At 42.6% G+C, this 20,862-nt stretch overlaps 1 protein-coding gene across 4 annotated transcripts; it reads left to right on the top strand.

The window, feature by feature from the left end:
- Positions 1-4,048: 4,048 nt before the first annotated feature.
- On the top strand, positions 4,049-19,867 carry prpf40a (PRP40 pre-mRNA processing factor 40 homolog A). 4 transcript variants are annotated; one of them, XM_083681772.1, is made up of 26 exons: positions 4,049-4,085; positions 6,398-6,541; positions 7,355-7,438; positions 8,347-8,365; positions 8,466-8,488; positions 8,701-8,742; positions 9,164-9,274; positions 9,402-9,522; positions 9,767-9,791; positions 10,008-10,226; positions 10,600-10,705; positions 12,983-13,047; positions 13,229-13,393; positions 14,516-14,624; positions 15,015-15,165; positions 15,482-15,615; positions 16,091-16,205; positions 16,444-16,535; positions 16,812-16,928; positions 17,306-17,443; positions 17,681-17,776; positions 17,886-17,972; positions 18,066-18,159; positions 18,263-18,324; positions 18,460-18,624; positions 19,116-19,867. In XM_083681772.1, exons 1-26 carry the CDS (start codon positions 4,083-4,085, stop codon positions 19,203-19,205), a joined length of 2,577 nt encoding a protein of 858 aa, XP_083537898.1. In that variant the 5' UTR covers positions 4,049-4,082; the 3' UTR covers positions 19,206-19,867. The 4 variants fall into 4 exon arrangements, with proteins under 4 accessions (XP_083537898.1, XP_083537897.1, XP_083537895.1 ...); XM_083681771.1 differs by having other exon boundaries at positions 16,423-16,535; XM_083681769.1 differs by having other exon boundaries at positions 16,423-16,535; positions 18,263-18,624.
- Positions 19,868-20,862: the final 995 nt, after the last annotated feature.

Genomic DNA, 20,862 nt, shown 5'->3' with positions numbered 1-20,862 from the left:
GGGGCGTCTTCACTTCTGGGTGTTCGATACATCTGTAACACAGGGTATGTTTTCATAAAGAGAAAATTGTGCCATCTCCACCATTGCAATAGTTACTTCTTGATGGAAGCGTTGTGTATTTGTACGCGTTCGGGGGAGGGGTAGATGCACTTTACATGATTGATATTCATGAAATCAGGCCTACTTTCAGAACAAGAGACCTAAAAGTGGTTGTTGCTCTTCAGTAATCAAAATCTTTGTGCAAGCTCTGAATTGCAATTCCAAAATAAGAACGACACTAAAAAATTGTTTCTATGGATCTGAGCTCAGAATTCCCCTGCAGACCCCAACGCTATCTAAGCTAACATGTTAACATGATAAATAGCTACTTGAATGATATGTACCTGTACATTAGCATTTCCTCACATGAAATAGTAACGCATGCATGCTGAATGCATGTACACAGGAAGGCATTTGTATCCTCAGATTGATGGGCATAGAGAACTTGCTTTTGGTGGATCGATGGATCCCTATCTGGTACAGGTCAATATATAGCTACAGGACAAATACACTTTTAGACAAACACATGCTCTTTTTAAAGCAACATCGTCATCCATGGTCGCCAGGCTATGAAGAAGGCATTCCTTCCTCTGTAGAGTGAACCAGCATTTAATAAGGCCAACAGATAAAGGTGAACATGAAGATGAAGATGAAGTCAGAGATAGTTTTTGGGGTGTTGTTGCCATGGTAGGGAATTGTTTTTGAGGTCACGCTCTTTCACATAGGCATAATCTCAGTCAAACAGCAGGCAGTGTAGTTGACCGACCTATAACAGAACACAAAGTTCAACATTACAATCAATGACAAATCAGTTTGCATACTATAATATAAGGATGCAACAGGGGAGGCTGGTGTAGTCAGAAATCGGAGGACGAGCTCATTGTAATACATGGAATGGAATGAGGAATGGCATCGATACCAAACAAACTGTTGGACGAGAGAGAGAGGTGCCTGCGAGGCAGGTCAGATGGGGCATGCTACACTCAAAGTTCATTGAGTAAAAAAGGCCAGAGGCAGGCATTGACCAGATGACTGTATTGTGAATCAATCCTATATACAACAATGAGGTGCAGATGAACTGTGCGAGGACACATTCATGGATAAGGGAATGTTTATGTGAGATTGTCCATGCTTGTGATGCATGGATACTAATGCACAGTACATTAAATGCTTTTCATTATTTGGATGACAACTCAGTTTTTAATTTCTGTATTGTTGGAATGAGTTAGCCCGAGGTGCTTCACCCATCCAATATGGTCTTCAAATTCGTTTGTTAATTTCTCAGTTCTGTAAAAGGCATCACAATGGTTATTCATTATTTTCACCATGTATTCTAGGAAGATAATAATAATCTAAAAGCAACCATACAATTACATGCTGTTGCCTGGAGAATGAGCATGAAAAATGAACACGATACATAAATCATTCTCAAAAGCCTACTTCGGATTGATGTGCTCCAAAGAGACATTCTGTTTGTAACAATGCACTCACACGCTCTAAAAATCCCTTAGGCTTAAGACATGTAAAGGTCACTGAATGCTGAAAACCAAGCTGTGAAAACTGCCACTGTATAGACTTTTATGTACAGGACTATTTTCTTTTCAAGTTTATCCTTCATTTCAGGGTATAGACGTAAGGAATGCCACAGCTGGTACAATGACTCCTATGATTTGTTTTATTCCAAGACACAATTTGTTGTGGACTCCTCTACCCCACACCATCTTTTGGACTTGTTAGTTAAAGTTAATGGATAGGCAGCGTTGCAGAAACTGACTTGTCAGTGTATGAATCTATTGCTGTCTACCTCTGTGGTGGGCACATCTGTTTCAGCGCAAGTTTGTTACGTCCTTCACACTCCAATAGCAGCCAAAATACCAAGATCAACTTCACAAACATCATTTCACAGTGAGTCACTGTCCAAAACCTCTGTTATGCAACCGTTTTATTGACAATCTTTTGGAATAATAAATAAGGACACCCAGTTCTAATAGACATGCTTGATATCACAGAAGAAACACCATCCAATGGAGAAGGATTTTTTATTCTCAGCAAATTCATGTGTGTCTCATCGGGTCATTTAACTCATTTTCTGTCTGAACAAACTGCCTAATGGATGAGCTCCTTGACCTTGTTTTCCAGACTTTGTAAAGTATGCGCCCGTGTACTGCCAGAGCTTACAAGATTGAGGGAGAGGCACAGAAGTAACTCAGAAATATTGGCAGTTTGTTAGACAAGGCAGTTCAAGGGACAGTTCAGAGGGGTTCCGTTTGTTTTTACAGAGAGAGGATGGTTATTAAAACAAATATGCACACACAAATAGCGTACACATTTGAAACATGTCAGAGATCATAAATCATATAATATCTACCTTATGTCAAGGTGACCAACACTGTTCTACAAAGGGGAAAAAATATAGTTCAAGAAATTAGGAGCAATCCAAGCAGCAAAGGAGTATAGCCGTCTAATATACCATCTTGCCAATTTTCTACCCTCTTTGAAGCCAATTCTGCTCTGACACAGAGATCGCAGTTGTATGATGGAACCAATTATAGGAAAAAATTGCTCCCTGTTCTTCAAATTGTCCCCATACACTGAGGTAATTCTGGTCTGTCTGAACATCAACTACTATGTCATGCTTTATTTCCTGACATGGATACTGGTTATGTTACCTAAAACAGAATGAGAAAAATGCTTTGCTGAATGACTTTAACACTGATAACTTCCTTTATATCGGGTGGCTATGTGCCAAATAATATAATGTGTGTGTGTATGGTTGTGCTAGTTAAGCTAATGGTATTGTCAGACAACTTGTTTTAGGTAATTCATTTTCTATGGGGAAAAAATATAAAGTTGCCTACTACAGACTATGTGGCTTATGAATCCCATGAATACCCCAATCCCAGGGGCAATGATAGGAGCAGAGACAATAAAATGACTAACATTTCCAAAGCTTATTATTGCTTCATACATCTTGATTCTGAACAATAGCCTACTGTGTGTATTTTAGGTGTCACATTAGTTTTAGAATTAAAAAAGTATTGGAAAGAGGAAGCATTTTGTCTTATTTTATCTCTGGTTACTGTATTTCATTCATAGTACAAATGTAAAATTAACCTTCATTATTTTTTAGATTTGTAGGCTACCTATGAAACAATTCATATCCAGTCTAGTAACACTTTTCTTCAGGTGTAAAGCATTTATAATAGTTAATGTTATTTATCAGTTGTGTACAGTTAAAACCAAATTAAAAGTGCAGGATATCACTACTAGGTGCCTGGCTGAGGGTACCAAAATAGTGGCTTGCTCTACCTCTGTGCACACAGGATAAAGGCAAGCCACTTATTGGTACCCCCAGCACCTAAGGGATGATTTCAATCATATTGAGTTATAACAGATTAAAGATATTTAAACGAATTAACTGTAAATAATGGTTAACAGACTCCAAAAACCATCCATACATTTACATTTTTATGTAAGTCATCTAGCAGATGGTTTTATCCAAATCGACTTACAATAAGTACATTTGTCTAAGTATGTGAATCAACTATACATCAGTCATCGTAAGTAAAACCTTCAATAAGAATAACTGGCATCGGCAGACACAGTGCGAGACAAAGTTCGGTGTCTTTTTTTTCTCCTTTATGTAAGGTGTAATGATTTTTGATTCAAGTGAACCCAATTTTGCAACTACAATAATGAAACAGGAATAGCTTAGGCCACTGGAGTAGGCTATTTATGATTTTTTAATATTCCAAAATAGCTCATTTATTCATTCAGACCGACATGTACAGAGCATGGTAAATATGATGACTGGCTTCGATTCAGAAAGTTTCAAATCACATGTTTTCCTTCATAGATGTATTTATCAGGACAAATGTGCGTATTCATACGCGCTTTGGTGCGCTGTAGTTTTTGCGCAATCTGTGCGCACCATGGCGGTTTTCAGCACTCTTTAGCGTTTTCTTTACTCTGAAGCAAACCGACCAACCAGATTGCACGTTATTGCGGAGTGGCCAAGTCTGGACGCTCGCTGTTCAGTCAACATGGTGAGTACAGTTTATTCAAAATGTATCCTTATTTTAAGTCGCTATTCATTTCAACCCCCCATTTGGAAGTGTTTGCCATAATAAATGGTTATTTTACGAAACAGGACTACCGACATATTGCCAGCTAATTAGCTTTGTGGTCTAGTTTTTCCAACAGTTTTGAGGTAGCTAGCTAACGTTAGCCTGGCTAGACGTGCAGCTTGTTAGCCGGCGTGCTAGCACATTAATTGTACATAAGTCTCTAGTAGTCATCCAACCGAAAGACCAAGTACGTATTTGTAGTGTGCCATATAACCACCCGGCTAGGCAGTTAATGTTGAGTTAGCTACTCTAGCTAACATCTCATGCATGGGTATTTGTTGACGCCACATTGACTTGTTAGCATTCGCGGAACTTGTGTAGCTGGGCGGCAGAGTCACTGCTGGCCCGAGTAATAATACACCAACAGTTCCCAAACTTGAGGTCGGGAGTCCCCTACGATTTGATAAATAAGACACACACATATTTTTCGTATGAAGACAAACAATGTCTGTATTGCACCTGTAGCCTATATCAGTGTTTTGGGGTTTGAATCCAACTTATAAGAGCATCCTTTAGGCGATTAGAATACACTGGGACGTCATTATTATGTGTTGGCACAGCCCGCAATGAAATTGTTGGGGTCACGGGAAATGATTGAACCCCTGCACTGAACATTACATGACAGGTCTTGTTCTGAAAGCGTTGTAGTGCACATCTGTTGTCACCATCAATATTTCCCACATTTGGGAACCAGGCTTAACGTCATTAAGATTTGTAATTCCTTTTTAACTAATTCAAGTGCAGCAAGTGTAGAGAACTGAAATACAGTGCCTTTGGAAAGTATTCAGAGCCCTTCACTTTTCCACATTTTGTTGTGTTATAGACTCAATTTAAAATGGATTAAATTAAAAGGATTTGCCAGCAATCTACACACAATACCCCAGAATGGCAAAGCGAAAACAGGTTTTTTAGAAATGTCAGTAAATTTATTAAAAATGAAATACAGAAATACCTCTGCACAAGTGTTCAGACCCTTTGCTATGAATTGAGTCCATCATAATGCAAGGATAATAGTTCATGTCATTTTGGAATTAATATATTTGTTTTTATAGGGTCTCTGATTTGCATAGGAATCAATTACACACTGTGTGGATCAGGTTGTCATTACAAACTGAGCAAATGGAGAGGAACAAAACTGCTCAGGAAAGCTGCCCTGAGGCCTGGGGAGACTTACAAAAATCGAAACAAAGTTGAATGGTGTAGAAGAAAAAGCACAGTCGATGGGACATCATCATCTCAGTCACTCTACAAAATTGGTCTATAACCAAATGGCCAAAAATAATCCCTTAATCGAAAATAATCTCTCATATCCATAATTGTGTTTGCAACAATGAATTCAAGTGATACAGCAAAACAACTGGCTGGAAATGTGTTGATTTGGTTTTACTACAACACATTAAGCTTGGTGCAAATCCAGCACATGCATTGCAGTTTTCACACCGTCTTTCGTGTGAAGAATAGTGGTAGCTGCATCAAGTTATGGGTATGTTTGTCACTGGCAGGGACTGGGGAGTTTGTCAGGATCAAGAGAAAATTATTAAACTTACTGAGTTGGTAGTGACATCTTAATCTACAGAGTGTATAATTGATTCCTATGCAAATCAGAGACCCTATAAAAACAAATATATTAATTCCAAAATTACATGAACTATTATCCTTACATTAAGATGGACTCAATTCAACTTATTGAGTGATTTGTTGATGACATTTTTGCATTTTAGCTAATTTTAAGAGTGTCATAGCAAAGGGTCTGAATACTTACGTACATGTGGTATTTCTGTATTTAAATTTTAATAAATTTACTGAAACTTCTAAAAATCCATTTTAAATTGAGTCTATAAGACAGCAAAAATGTGGAAAAAGTGAAGGGGTTTCCGAAGGCACTGTACATCTTGGCATTTAGCCTCTGATACAAGATGTTAGATCTAGCAGATATTAAAATCAATATTATCCAGTATAGCCAAAATAGTACACTTACTGATTGAACAGCATCTCAGTCAAGGCTGTTAGTAATAGCCTAGCAACTAAATGGGGTCTCTTGTTCGACAGTGTCCATCAGATAATAATGGCCCAAGCCAAGCACCTTCTTTTCCGGGTGTCCCTACCTCAGGGATGCCTCCGCCTTTTGTAAGTTGGTGTTGGTAAAGTGTTGTTAGGTCACATCATGACATGGTTCACAAATGCCAATGTGCAGCGAATCTTATAGGTTGTCTGTCTTCTTTTGTGTTTAGATGGGACCTCCTGGAATGCCGCCTCATTACCCACCGATGGGAATGCCCCCTATGGGGCAGAGGCCCCCCACCATGGCTCCTATGCCCCCGGGTATGATGCCCCCTGGCATGATGCCGCCTATGGGAGGGCCACCGATGGGACAGGTGAGAGCTTTCTGTCAAGCTCAGTGGTTATAAACTCCATTGTTACAGGGCTGGTGTCTGAGCATGTTTTTGTTCCAGATTGATTATTTATTTGATTATTTGATGATTGATTAGTTGAATCAGGTGTGTTACAGCTCGGTTTGAACAAAAACAGCATACACAGGCTCTACAGGGATTAAGTTTGAGAGTTCTGATTGAGGTTATAATATCATGCATGTCCCATTATTATCCCGGATTTATCATTTTATGAACATTTTATCTCTGTGGGGAGAGATGGTGTAGCAGAGAGAGGGTGAGTCCCAGTAGTATTTTCTCAAATGCATTTCTCAAAATGCATTAGATGACCATATCTAAGGAGAGGGACAGAAGGATGCGAGTACTCAGGATGCAAGGAATAGAGGAGACTATTGGGACACAACCCCCCTCTATGACCCCCCCCCCCCCCACCCAGCATTAGCCAAGACCCCAAAATACCTAAACATTATATTATCACCCCGGTTGCTTCACTTGCGAGCAAGCATATGTGCCTCCATTATCCAAATTAAAAGGTGTGATGTGGGACGTGTTTGATCCAGCCAGCTGCCAGAGAGACGTGGGGGGGCTCAGGAGGCGGTGAGGGGCTGTAGATTGGAGCTTCGCTGCTTCGCGGAGCACAAGCTGCGGCTTCACACCGCAAAAAGGCTCCGAAGGGTCGCTCTCTCACCTCCCCACATCGTCTCTCACTGTGTATTAATACCCCGCCCGTGCCCGCCGTGCCAGCGCGGGAGTGAAATTAGCGGGTCAGATGAATATTTAATGATGCTCTTTTATTAGATGCCAGGCATGATGCCACCTTTGATGCCCGGGATGATGATGCCCCCTCGCATGCCAGCTGCGGCGATGCAGCCAACAGGACCGGTAAACTCGCCTCACGCTTCTCCCTCTTCACACTTTTAAAAATAGAGCCCTCAAGCTGTCAGGAGTGACAACATTAGCATAGCTAGCACTACCAAGTGTAGGAACACGTACCGATTTAGACATTCCAATATAGAGGGATTGGAATATTCATCGTCACATTGAACAACTTGAGAATGCACTGTGTTTACTCCTCTTTAGTCATGTCTCCCTCCCCTCTCATGTATTGATGGAGCATATGCAGAATAGCATGCGCTATTGCAAGATTAGGGATACCTGTTATTACGTTTGAAGTGTAGTGTGTTACTTAGAGAAGATTATATATTCCCTTTTAAATCTATAGCCTACCCATCAGAGTATAACAGAATCTGAAGAATGATGATTTCCAGTCACTAACCCTCCCGTCTAAAAAAAAAAAGAAAAAAGAAATCACATTTAAACCTTACTTTAACATCTCATCTTAAATGGAGCACGATAATTGTACATTTCAGCGACATAGATGGTTGAGCGTGTTATGGAATTGTTAGCTACCTTTCAGTTTGATGTGCTACGCTTTCGACAGCAGCCATCTGCTTTTACCCAGCGGTCTCAGAGCTGGTGCTGTCAGAGACCATCAACCTGTCATCTCACGTGTCGAGAGGTTTTATCTTGATAGAAGCTTGAGGCTGCAGAGTTATTGTTTAAATGAAGAAACCATGTCATTTCATATTAATCTATGTTTTAGTTTTTTATTTATTTATTTAAAAACTGCTGACTAGCTTCTGTAATTGTCATACATGGCTATATTTTGAGATGAAGAGGGTTAAGAATTGTAATATGACTAAAAGTATGGAATAGGAAATGGCTATGAAAGTTTGCTATAATGTTGAACAAGTCAGTTTTGTTGACTAATGGAAATATCTCATCCACAGCCTGGAGTGGAATCTATTGGTAAGACTTAAAATTATCTATTTGTATGTCACATTACTTATACGATGTTGTATTATCTAAATGACTGTATTTGTTCTAATTGGAATTTTGCTCATTACAGCTGCCAGTGCACCTGGAACAGTTGTGAGTACAGCCTCTTTTAAAAAGGATAACTTGGATAAGTCAATATTACTTTATGTGAATATTACATTGTCTGTTACAACTTTGATTTGCAAGATCAATATAATAGTGATATGTTTGCTATTTGTGTTTTACACACGATTTTAAGAATGCATCGGCTATGTTTAATGTGGTGTAAATAGTCAACCAACGCAGCTATATCTGCTGTTCTGCAGAGTACCACAAATGGTTCACCACAGGATGACCAACCAAAGAAGGTGAGAGCACTTTGAATGCCCCAGGCACACAGCATGTCCACAACTCTGGTTGGTTTAAAAAAGCCCCGTTTTCTCAGTCTTGCAGTTTTTTTTGCAAGCTAGTTTTTCCTAAAAAGTCCTTTTGTTATGCTCTAATACACTTTAGAGCAGTAAAAAAAAAAGAAGACTTTTAAAAAATGTAATGCAGACTGTGTTCAGAGGGGGACTCATAATATTAGTTAGTTTGGAGTGCCTGCAAGGTGCTTTGGGCATATTTCCAGAATGAATGGGACCCAAAATATGACATCAGTATCAAAGGAAGCAAAATATCTAACTAAAAACGTATCTGGGCTAATCAACTACTGCTTAGGTCAGGGCAAACCAGGAAAAAGTGTTAAAAAGATGGAACATCCCTTTTAAAGTGAGGTATTGTCACCCTCAGAAGTCTCTGTGGACAGAGCATAAGTCTCTGGATGGGAAGACCTACTTCTACAACACAGAGACTAAGCAGTCCTCATGGGAGAAACCAGACGACCTGAAATCTCCTGCTGAGGTAAGACCTCCCCCATACGCACGCACACACGCACGCGTTGCGATCATTACGATGAAATTATCCCCATAGCCACTGTCATTACTTTTCTGCTGTGCCGTGTGTGTATATACATTGTTATTCCTTGCAGCAAATGTTGTCCAAGTGCCCATGGAAAGAGTACAAGTCTGACACGGGAAAGCCTTACTACTACAACTCCCAGACTAAGGAGTCCCGGTGGACCAAGCCCAAAGAGCTGGAAGATCTGGAAGGTGAGAGAGGGCACTGCTGAGCCCCTTGTAAGACACTGTGGAAACCTGACCGTGGGTCAGCTACTTACTAATCCTTTGCACCAGTGCCAGTAGCGGGTTATCAATATCAATAGACACAATCTGGTCTGTTATGTTTTCGCAGTTCATTCGTGCATGCCTCTTTGTAGCACTCTATCCGATGAAATGTACTTTTAGGAGAACCCTTCCAGGCGTTTTGAATTGACATATCCTTCTTGTCTTTTAGCTATGATCAAAGCTGAGGAGAACGGGTAAGAGCTGCTTATTACCTACTCTACAGCAGCACACTTACATTTGATAACATAACAACATGCAGAAACAATGGTTTGTTCTTGGATGATCAAAGACATGATTTAAGCCGAGTATATTCATATTAATCGGATGACTGAATTGTTCTTAGTCTGATGTATTGAGGAGGCACTCCTCCATCCTGTATGGCTGTCACTCATACTGTGAACCAATTGCAGGACAGCAGAGGCTGCAGCTCCCGGCACTGCCCCTGTGCCCGCTCTCCAGGTTGATCCTGCTGCTACCATGGCGACCATGATGGAGATGGAGGCCATGGCGGCGACAGCTGTTGCCGAGGAACACGTGCAGGTCACCATGCACACCCATGTGGCCGAGGTCAGCATTGACGCACCCGTCAACTCCACCGAGGACACGCCAGGCATGGAGGTCTCAGCCAGGTACTACAGACCTTCAGTCTTCTACCCCCCCATAGACAGGTCCACTGTAGGCACACACACACACACACACCCACCCACTCTTCCTCTACCCCCACAGACATGCCCACACCCAGGCTACACACACCCAGCCCTCTAGTCCCAGCATGGGGCTACACACAGCCAGTCCTCTAGCCCCAGTGACTGCTCCACACCAAGGGGGGGTTGCCCCAAGGCTTGCCCACCACCAGCCCGCTCCCGAGCAACAAAACCACTGACCTAATGTGTACATCAGCTACTACTGATGGATAGAACAGCATATCAGATAGAACAGCATATAGTGGATAGAACAGCATCTCAGAACATAAGTTTTACTGTTTATATTCCTTACCTGTAGTACTGATGGCTCAAAGGACGAAAGGCCGGAGTTGGCGAAGAAAACGTACAAGTGGAACACAAAAGAGGAGGCCAAGCAGGCCTTCAAAGAGCTTCTGAAGGAGAAGGTGAGAATACTCCCATTATGGTATTGCTATTTAAAATGCTTGCGACTTCAGCAAAAAGAGAAAAGGCGGCACTCGACTTTGACTTGAGCATCTGTGACTCGTGACTTAACTTGAAATTGATCTGTGTGACTCGAGAGACTCAAAAGACTTGGATTCCTGCTATCCCAAAACAGCAGCACCACCATCCTCCCGTGTTAAATTCTGCTATTACACCGTAAACATACATTCGCTGCAGTGTCGCTCAAAGCTCACGGAACAATGTCCTATTATATTTCCAATGCTTGCCGCTTGAAAATCTGCGCTCAGAGTGTTGTGAGCAACAGTATATTCTTAACACTCGATTATAATTAGATATTTCAATGTCAGTCAAACTATAGACTACTGTACTATCAACACTAGCTGTAAATCATAATTTCGATGGCTATTATATTGATCATTTTTAAATAGAAAACATTTCTAACATGATCTGTGAAGTTTATTATGCAGGCCTAATGTAAGGCAAACAGACAGTCCCTGAATTAAAAAATTGCATTGAAATTGGTGTAAAACACTAAACCATTGACCTGAGGACTCTATAACCCAAATTAGGCACCTGTCATGACCTGAGCTCTGGAACTCGGGACATGACTTGGGACTCAAAGGTTAAGACTTGAGACATGCTTAGGACTTGGTCCCATCCCTGCTATTTAATTAAACATGTTTGTGTCCCCACATCAGCACTGCACAGTCCCTGTTGGTTAGGTTAGAGTTGTATTTAGTGATAGATTAGTGCTTATTGATTGGCATAGTTGTTGTATCAGTGTAAACACAACACTCATGAAGGCAGGGCAAGGTCACCCGGTGAGTCCACCCATGCAGCCTATCATTTATCCTAGCCAGCAACAACGTAACCCCCACACTTATACTGTACGTCTAAAATTGACTCCCACTGCTTTGATACAAGACGCCCTCAGTGACACTACACTCTCCTCAACCCATTGTCCTCCTCAAACCTGACACTACCTTCTCCTCAACCTACTGTCCTCCTTATACCTGACACTACCTTCTCCTCAACCTACTGTCCTCCTTATACCTGACACTACCTTCTCCTCAACCTACTGTCCTCCTTATACCTGACACTACCTTCTCCTCAACCTACTGTCCTCCTTATACCTGACACTACCTTCTCCTCAACCTACTGTCCTCCTCAAACCTGACACTACACTCTCCTCAACCCACTGTCCTCCTCATAGCTCACACTACCCTCACTGTCCACCCTTGTTTACCCACACGGCCCTTCTTCTTCTGAGCGTCTGCACTCTGCTCTTAATCCACCCACCTCGTCATCATCACAAGCACTCTGAGGTCTTAGCACGACGGCTAAGCCGATGCCGCACTCTCGCCTCGTCTCCTGTTGCTGCGGATGCCTGCCTTGTGTTTGGAGCGAGGTGGCTCAGCCGCGCTCCCGCTGCTATATTTAGGCCTCCTTTTTAATTTGGTCGAACACAAAGCTCTCCTCTGAGATTGCTCGCTATTTCCCTGCTCCATCTTAATGACTCTGTCTTTACGATTAGCGTTCCTGGGTGAAGGCAACGGGCCCCTGGATTAAGACAGTGGGGCGAGAGTGGCATGCTTCACTGAGTTAGAATAACACACACACACATACGCACACACACACATATACGCACACACACACATATGCACACACACACACACACACACATATATATATATATATACACACATGCACACACACATGCATGCATACATACATACATAACTGACAAGGCAGATGCAACAGCGAGAAATCTGTTGTTCATAATGGATGAAGGGTTCGGCTCTCTCCCCTGGAGTTGAGGCAGAGGAAAGGGCACTTACATAAGCCCTCCTCAATGGCTGGCATTTCTTTTGAATTATTGGTACTCTGCACTTCTTAACCTTGCATCTATTAGTAATTATGAAAATGCGTCAACTTGATGTGGAAGAAGCCCAAGAAGTCCCTCCCTCGGTCTCACGTGCATCGACACAATACATAATCCTTACACGGTATTGTGTGGTGAAATCTATACATAATGAAAAATTCTGTAAAAGCCCAGCTTGTACAGATGGTTGTTATATAAGGGGAACAAGGTAAGTATATGGTGCCCCATATTTGTATCAACCTTAATTAACGCTTATCCTAATTATGACGAACAGTTAATTATGAGCCCTGCGGTTGAGCTTGTACAGATGGTTGTTATGAGTATAGGGTGCCCCATATTTGAATCGTAACGCTTGCTCATCCTGTTATGATTTCAGGGTGTTTCATCCAACGCGTCCTGGGAGCAAGCCATGAAAATGATCATCAACGACCCACGCTACAGGTACGCGGCTGCCAACGCTGCCGGTCTCACCGATGCCAACGTAGCTGTTGAACATCAAACGCAAACAAATGACTATCTCTGTGTTGTGATGTATCGAAAAACACTGTTCTCATATATGTTATTCTAATTTCTACGGAGAACCCGTGTCTAATGAGATGTTTGTTCCTCCCTCTCGTTGAAGTGCCCTGCCCAAACTGAGTGAGAAGAAGCAGGCCTTTAATGCCTACAAGGTGCAGACGGAGAAGGAGGAGAAGGAGGAGGCCAGGATCAAGTACAAGGAGTCTAAAGAGACGTATCAGCGGTTCCTGGAGAATCACGAGAAGATGACCTCCACCACCAGATACAAGTATGTACAGTAGCCTGCCTTACTATGGGAAACACAGTGTTTGTGTACTCTTTGGTTTTTGTTTTGGTCTCTGATGTGTGTTTCCTATAGGTGTGAATATGTAGAGATAATGGGTGAATCCACACGTGATCCGAGAGAGCTGTTGGCTATTTACCCCCTTTTGAACGATGTTGACCTTTTTTGTGCACCCCGTGAAGGGGTAATGCATGCCCTACATCCAGACATACCATACAAATATAGTACATACTCCCCTCCTTTGTAGTCTGCTTGGTAGACGATCAGCAGCAGGGTTGGGGTCCATTTCCATTCAATTCAGCCGATTTGGGAAGAGATTTGAATTTACAATTTCAAAATGGAACAACCCTGATCAGCAGACACTTTCTAGTACATACACGGGTGGAATAAAAAAAAAAGAAGAAGTTTGTCATGTACATTTTTTACATAATTATCAAAAATGGCTGTCCTCGTATCCTACACGTGAACCCCACCCCATCACCCCTCTTTGGCTGTGTGTGTGTGTGTGTGTGTTTGGGTGTGAAAGTCACTGACACAGCCCGAGGGGGGACTGATCGACTGGTGACCTTGACAACCAGCCAGTTTAAAGCCCGGCGCCTGTGTCAGGGTTGTCGTGGCGACTCTCTACGCATGCTGCGCTGGCACAGTGGCATACTATGAGCAGCTGGAGGTGACTGCAGGGTCGTCTGGCTGGCTTTGGCACACACCCCTCCACATGTCACAGAGACCACACTGGCTAATCCTGCTACTCACCACTGTACTCACTCACTCACTCACTCACTCACTCACTCACTCACCGTCAGTCTGGAAAATGAATGTTTGTGCCAATAGTTGATAGTTAAGTTATTTTGAAAGTGACAGGTTTTTTGGAGGGGGGCGGGGGTCTCGGTTTTTAATGTGTTTCTCTTGTATGATAGAAAATTCACAAAGTTGCCCAAACCCTCAGCAGTGCCTTGGACAGGGCGAGCAGGAGTGGTGCTTATTCTTCGACTGTGCAATGCTGCCCCTCTGTGGAACAGTGTGTCACTGCATTGGGTTCAGACTTCACTGTGTTGCTATCTACTGCGTTTCATATCTTTCATAACTCTGTGTGTGTGTGTGTACTAGGAAAGCAGAGCAGATGTTTGCAGAGCTGGACGTGTGGAGCTGTGTCCCAGAGAGAGACAGGCTTGAGATCTATGAAGACGTTCTCTTCTACCTGGCTAAGAAGGAGAAGGTTAGTATGTCTGTCTGACTGGTCAACCACCTGCTTGTCTGTCTGACTGGTCAACCATCTGTATGTTTGTCTGACTGGTCAACCACCTGTCTGTCTGTCTGTCTGTCTGTCTGAATGGTCAACCACCTGTCTGTCTCTGCATTTCAACCTTTAAAAAGTAAAAACAACAACAAATAAAAAAACATGCCATATAAGGTGATGTTTGACAAGTCATCACTTTGGCTTTCTTTGGACAAGTAAACTGGTTAGATTGAATGAGCTTGACTGTTTTTTGAACCCCAGACTGGCTGAAGAACAGAGGGATGTCACAGTTATTTCCCTCTGTTAAAAGCTAACCTATCAGACACACCAAAACACTGTCCCAAACTACACTTCTCTGTGAGACTCCAGGAACAAGCCAAGCAGCTGAGGAAGAGGAACTGGGAGGCGCTGAAGAACATTCTGGACAACATGGCCAACGTCACCTACCGCACCACCTGGTCTGAGGCCCAGCAGTACCTGCTGGACAACCCCACCTTCGCTGAGGACGAGGAGCTGCAGAGTAGGCTATGAACACACACACACACACACACACAGACCTCACTCACTCTCTCACTCACACTCTCTCTCTCTCTTTCCTTCTCATTTACTCAGGGCTGTGTATTCAGTTGATTAGCCAGAGAGCAGGGCCGTTAGCGTGTGCGTCATTAAGGAATTAAGAATGGTCTCCCAGTGTGACTGTGAATGTGTGATGGGGCTTAGGAAGTGACGTGAGAGAACTGAATAGACAGGAGTGTGTGTGTGTGTGTGTGTGTGTGTGTGTGTGTCCGTGTCCGTGTCCTCCATTGACACCCTCTCTCTCTGCTGGTCTGGTTCAGACATGGACAAGGAGGATGCTCTGATCTGCTTCGAGGAGCACATCCGCGCCCTGGAAAAGGAGGAGGACGAGGAGAAGCAGAAGACTCTGTTGAGAGAGAGGAGACGACAGCGCAAGAACAGAGAGTCCTTCCAGGTGAGAGGAGGAGGAGGAGGGGGGGCGGCTCCTCCACCCTACCACACACAGGAACAGTAAACACCCATCAATCCAAACATGAAGGACACATCACATTTACTTCACTTGAATGACTGAAACGAAGTGCAACAGCCACCCTTTTGGTTGTTGTCGACTGTGTCGTCGTATATGAGACATGGTGTGTTTAGGTATTTGAACTCCCTCGTTTGTGATAAAATAACTTATTTTCTATTTCGTGCAACCCTATCAGATTCATAAAATATGCAAGAAAGGGTGTTGTGAGAAATGTTTCAACATCATTTGTACATTAAATTAATGAAATGAGTTTCACAAAATATCCAAACACACTGCACGACGGTTGTGCAGATCAACCACAGTGATTGGATGTTAGTGTCGATGCCTACTGGGGATGTGACATTTATCCTGTCAGCTGTGTAGCTGTACTCAGCTCCTGTTGGGTTTTCTTCTACCACAGAAATTTCTGGATGAGCTCCACGACCACGGTCAGCTCCACTCCATGTCTGCCTGGATGGAGATGTACCCCACTGTCAGCTCCGACATCCGCTTCGCCAACATGCTGGGCCAGCCCGGTACGACCACCGTCTACACACACACACACCCACACACACTGTCATGCATATACACCCACACAGGTACCAAGATACACACACACAGGTATATACACACATACACACACATACACACAGGTATTACAATGGGTGTGTGGTGTCTCACTTTTGCGTGCGGCGTTCTGTCAAGATGTTAATGTGTTGCCGGGACACATATTGAATAACATGTGCATGTTAGTTTATGGTGTCTATTCTGCAGGCTCCACTCCCCTCGACCTGTTCAAGTTCTATGTAGAAGACCTGAAGGCTCGTTATCACGATGAGAAAAGGATCATCAAGGACATCCTGAAGGTGAGAAGTCAGCTCCTGCTGTGTGTTACTGCCATTGAGAACCCTATTCCATCTGCCTTTGATGTAGACTGCACAGTGAATTCGCTTATCAGCTTCCTGGAAAATGTACCCTGTCCTCTATCATATTTGTGTATTAGTGGTTACTATTATAGTGTAATCTTTTGTGTGTTTTCGTGAACCATTTTAGTCTGATCATAATTACTGAGTTCAGCTCATTTTCTCTCTCTCTCTCTCTCTCACTCACTCACTCACTCACTCACTCACATACACACACAGGACAAAAGCTTCTTGGTCGAGGTCAACACAGGGTTCGAAGACTTTGGCTCAGTCATCAGCTCAGACAAAAGAGCCACCACACTGGACGCAGGCAACATCAAACTGGCCTTCAACAGCGTGAGTTCTAAAGAACCTGCTAGGCTGCCCCTAAACCAGTGATCCTACAGGTTCTACAGGTTGTTATCCCAGCTCAGCACTTTACACACCTGATTCAGCCAATCAAGGTTTTGAAGGTCAGTTGATTAGTTCAATCAGGTGTGATAGTACAAGGTTGGGACAAAAAGCTGGACTCACTGACCTGTCTGCCTCCTCACAGTTGTATGTAAATACTTAAATAAATAGTGTCTTGATTTTATTTAATTTTTAAAAATAAAACAAATGAGTTTTGACTATATTGCTTTCTTCAGGCTCTACAGTGGTGTAGCCCTTATAACCACACTGTGACCTTTGACCTCACACTGACCTCACTCTCATCTTCCCCATGTGCCCGGTAGTTACTGGAGAAGGCGGAGGCCAGAGAGAGGGAGCGAGAGAAGGAGGAGGCCAGGAAGATGAAGAGGAAAGAGGCAGTCTTCAAGAGCATGTTGAAGCAGGCCACCCCACCACTGGAGCCAGAGGCCACCTGGGAAAGTGTATGTTTGCTACTTATTCTTACTGTTCACACACAAGTGTATTACAAGACTGTTACCACATTGGCTTGATAATAACTACTCTATAAGCAATGACAATTAGCAATAGCATACTCAATTATTCCAATGCTCTTTCATTGTTGTTTATGAAGACAACAGGTATCATAATAAAATCTAAATGAAAGTGTTCTTATAATTCTGTGATCAAACTCTCATTCATATTCTATGTTTTCCTGTCAGGTCCGAGAGAGATTCCTGAAAGAATCTGCCTTTGAAGATGTGAATTTGGAGTCGGAAAGAAAGCGCATATTCAAAGATTTCATGCACGTCTTGGAGGTAATGATTCTTATTCTACTTTGACCTCTGTGAGAGCCTGGAAGATGTCTTGAGCAATCACAAAACACTGTAGTGTACACCCCTCTGATGAAGTCTCCCATCTCACCAGCACGAGTGCCAGCATCACCACTCCAAGACCAAGAAGCACTCCAAGAAGTCCAAGAAGCACCACAGGAAGCGCTCCCGCTCTCGATCGGTCAGTAGAACCCCAGCAGAAGCCATGTTCTCCTCCCTCTCTCCTAATCTCCAGACACACCCCTCAACACCCACTCTCCTCTCCTCTCCTCAGGGCTCTGAGTCAGAAGAAGACGAGTACCATAACAAGAAGAAGAAACGGTCCCAGTCCAAATCCCCGTCCGAGCATTCCTCCAGCGGAGAATCCGGTCAGTGCTTTTTCAGATCTTTTTAAAATTGAAATAGGAAGAAAAGCTCTGTGTTGTTGTTGTGGTTTGTCACTGACTGATGTGCTGTTCCCTTGGTAACCAGAGAGGAGCTATAAGAAGTCAAAGAAGCACAAGAAGAAGGGCAAGAAGAGGCGTCATAAGTCGGTACGTTGTGAGGAGGACCATAGTCTAGACTGTTGTGTGTTCCCAGTACTCAATTGTATTTGTAGGAAGACTGTCTGCCCTCACGCAGGGAAGTATTTGGAGCAGTTTGCCTACTCTTTTGACCCTGCCTTTCAGGGATCTCCTGAATCGGACGTGGAGAAGAAAGGCAGAGAGAGGGGAGGGGGAGACGGGAAGCGTGAGAAGGAACAGGAGAAAGATAAGGAGAACGACAAGTCCCGGGGGAAGGCTCGCTCGGAATCCAAGCAGAAGTCTCCTAAAAGGAAATCTACCAAGGAGGAGGTGAGTGTCCTGAACTCGGCCATTCATGAACCCACCTGGGCTTTTAAGACTTCTTAAAGGTAGACCGAGATGCAACGTCACAGAGCAAAACGAGCGGGGCGACTCTGCCAGAGACGTTCAAAAACGGAGATGCAACAGGCTAGATAAGAGCGCTTTGTGACCGCGAAAATCCAAAGTTAAAAATCCAAATCCGCAGTCTAGCTTTAACGTTACCTGAATGCTGAAGTAAAGGGGATGTTGGAGGAAAAACACGAGTTAAACATTTTTAAGCGGTTTTCATATTCCATGCTAGTAGGTAACCTAGTTTTGTCTAACATTAGTGCTGTCGAAAATGTATCTAATTTATAGGATGGCAGGGCCAGACATTGTCATACTTTGTCGTTGTAAATCATTAGTTATGATTAATAATAATAATGTAACTACTTTAATTAATAAGTCGTAGATAATGCTGTGTAAAATGTTAATTTCCGTGTTTGTCTTCTCCAATCCAGGGAGGCTGGGACACCTCTGGTAGTGAGTTGAGTGAAGGAGAGCTGGAGAAGAGGAGGAGGACTCTACTAGAGCAGTTGGACGCACCTTGATTCCCTCTGTGTACCATGTCTGTCTGTCCGTCTGTCTACTCACTCAATCCAACCTGCATTCCCCTCAATTCCACACCCGGCATGCTTGATCAACTGCATGTGAGCTACTTGCCATGATTTTTCATAAGGGAAATGTGACACACTGAGTAGAATGCTGGGTAAATACTTGCTGTTTCCTTAGAGGATGGGAAGTGCTCACGTGTTTAGTTGCGACTGATTACTTTATCAGTGAAGGGTGGGTTTACCATGCCTGGTGACACATCAAACAGCCCTTCTGTTGCCTTTATGATGCAGTCTTAGCAATGTTTTTTTTAGTCTGTTGTAGTTGTACATGTTTTTCTTTGCTAAAAATTTGATATGGAAATTGATTAAAAGCTTCTCTGAAAACGCCATGCTACTTACTGTGACTTTGCCTTGAGTTCTCAGTACACTTTCTTAGCCTGACATACTGTAAAACTCTTATGGGAAAAGAGGCACTTCAATCCAACATTGAATGGGCCGTATACTTTTAAGTTATGTATGTTTGATTCCAAAAGGATTGGTAAACGTCTCTGATGTATGACTTTGAAATGAACTGTAACCATCTGCCTCGGATTGATTTTCATTGGAGGAATTGTGAAAAACCTTCACATGTAATAAAATACAATTTACATTGGTGTGTTCTTCATCTACCAATAAGTGTTTTTGATTTCAATACATATTCTGATATGATGCCATCCTCTGTTATGAGTACCTCATCTCAGGCATGAATAATTCACTTTGCTGTGGATGAGTGAAATGCAAGGCTGGGTAATGATTACTCACAGGGTTTATATACACACATGAATAACAAGACAGACTTCTCCTGGGGTTATTTTCAATCAATGAGGCAGATTAGATTGTGGAACTCAGCAGGACATGGTAAATTGAATAAGGGAGATCAAGTCATTTTTAAATAAAGATGCACACAATATAAGTGTAAATAGTTTATTTCATCATATTCATTGAGGAACTCAGGATAATCTAACTTTAAAAAAAAATGTTATTTCAAAGTATTTCGTAATAAGCACGCAATGCCTAAAATACATTTCTGATGAAAAACAACAAAAACATGCCAGTATTATCCAGTCTAGAGAATGAAGCTGATGCAAAGTGAAGGTCACACAGGAAGTACAGAGATGAGTGGCTGCACATGCTACATGGTACGTATTTATGACACACTTTGATCCAGAGACCAGAGGGATAGAGCACAAAGGAGTACTCACTAGCCAGCTAACGGTGGTAAACATTCAGATAGCTCATTGGAAATGTCAGTTTAAATCATGTCCAGTTTAAGTCCATATTTCTTCATGGTCTCATTAATATGAGGATACAGTGAGCTATAACAGAATATTTAGGAAAGCTAGCTATCCCACTCATTGATATAGCTTTGTGGTATACCCCGAACAAGAAGCTTCACTGACACTCAATGATCTAATGCCTTTTACTGTCAGGCAAAGGTGACAATCGGGACATCCTGCTTACTGTAGCACACTAGATCCTTTCTGTTAGCCAGATAAGCCAAATTCTTGTTTTCGGCTTAATTAAATATACAAAATGGAGAAAAACATAACTATAAGTTAAAATAACATTCAATTTGTATAGCACAGGGCGTTGCAAACTTTGTTTAAACAATATG

Source organism: Argentina silus, assembly GCF_951799395.1.
Source record: "Argentina silus genome assembly, chromosome: 12".
Taxonomy (NCBI): Eukaryota; Metazoa; Chordata; class Actinopteri; order Argentiniformes; family Argentinidae; genus Argentina; species Argentina silus.
The sequence above is the reverse complement of the archived record's forward strand: the minus strand, read 5'-3'. Positions and strand labels throughout refer to the sequence as shown.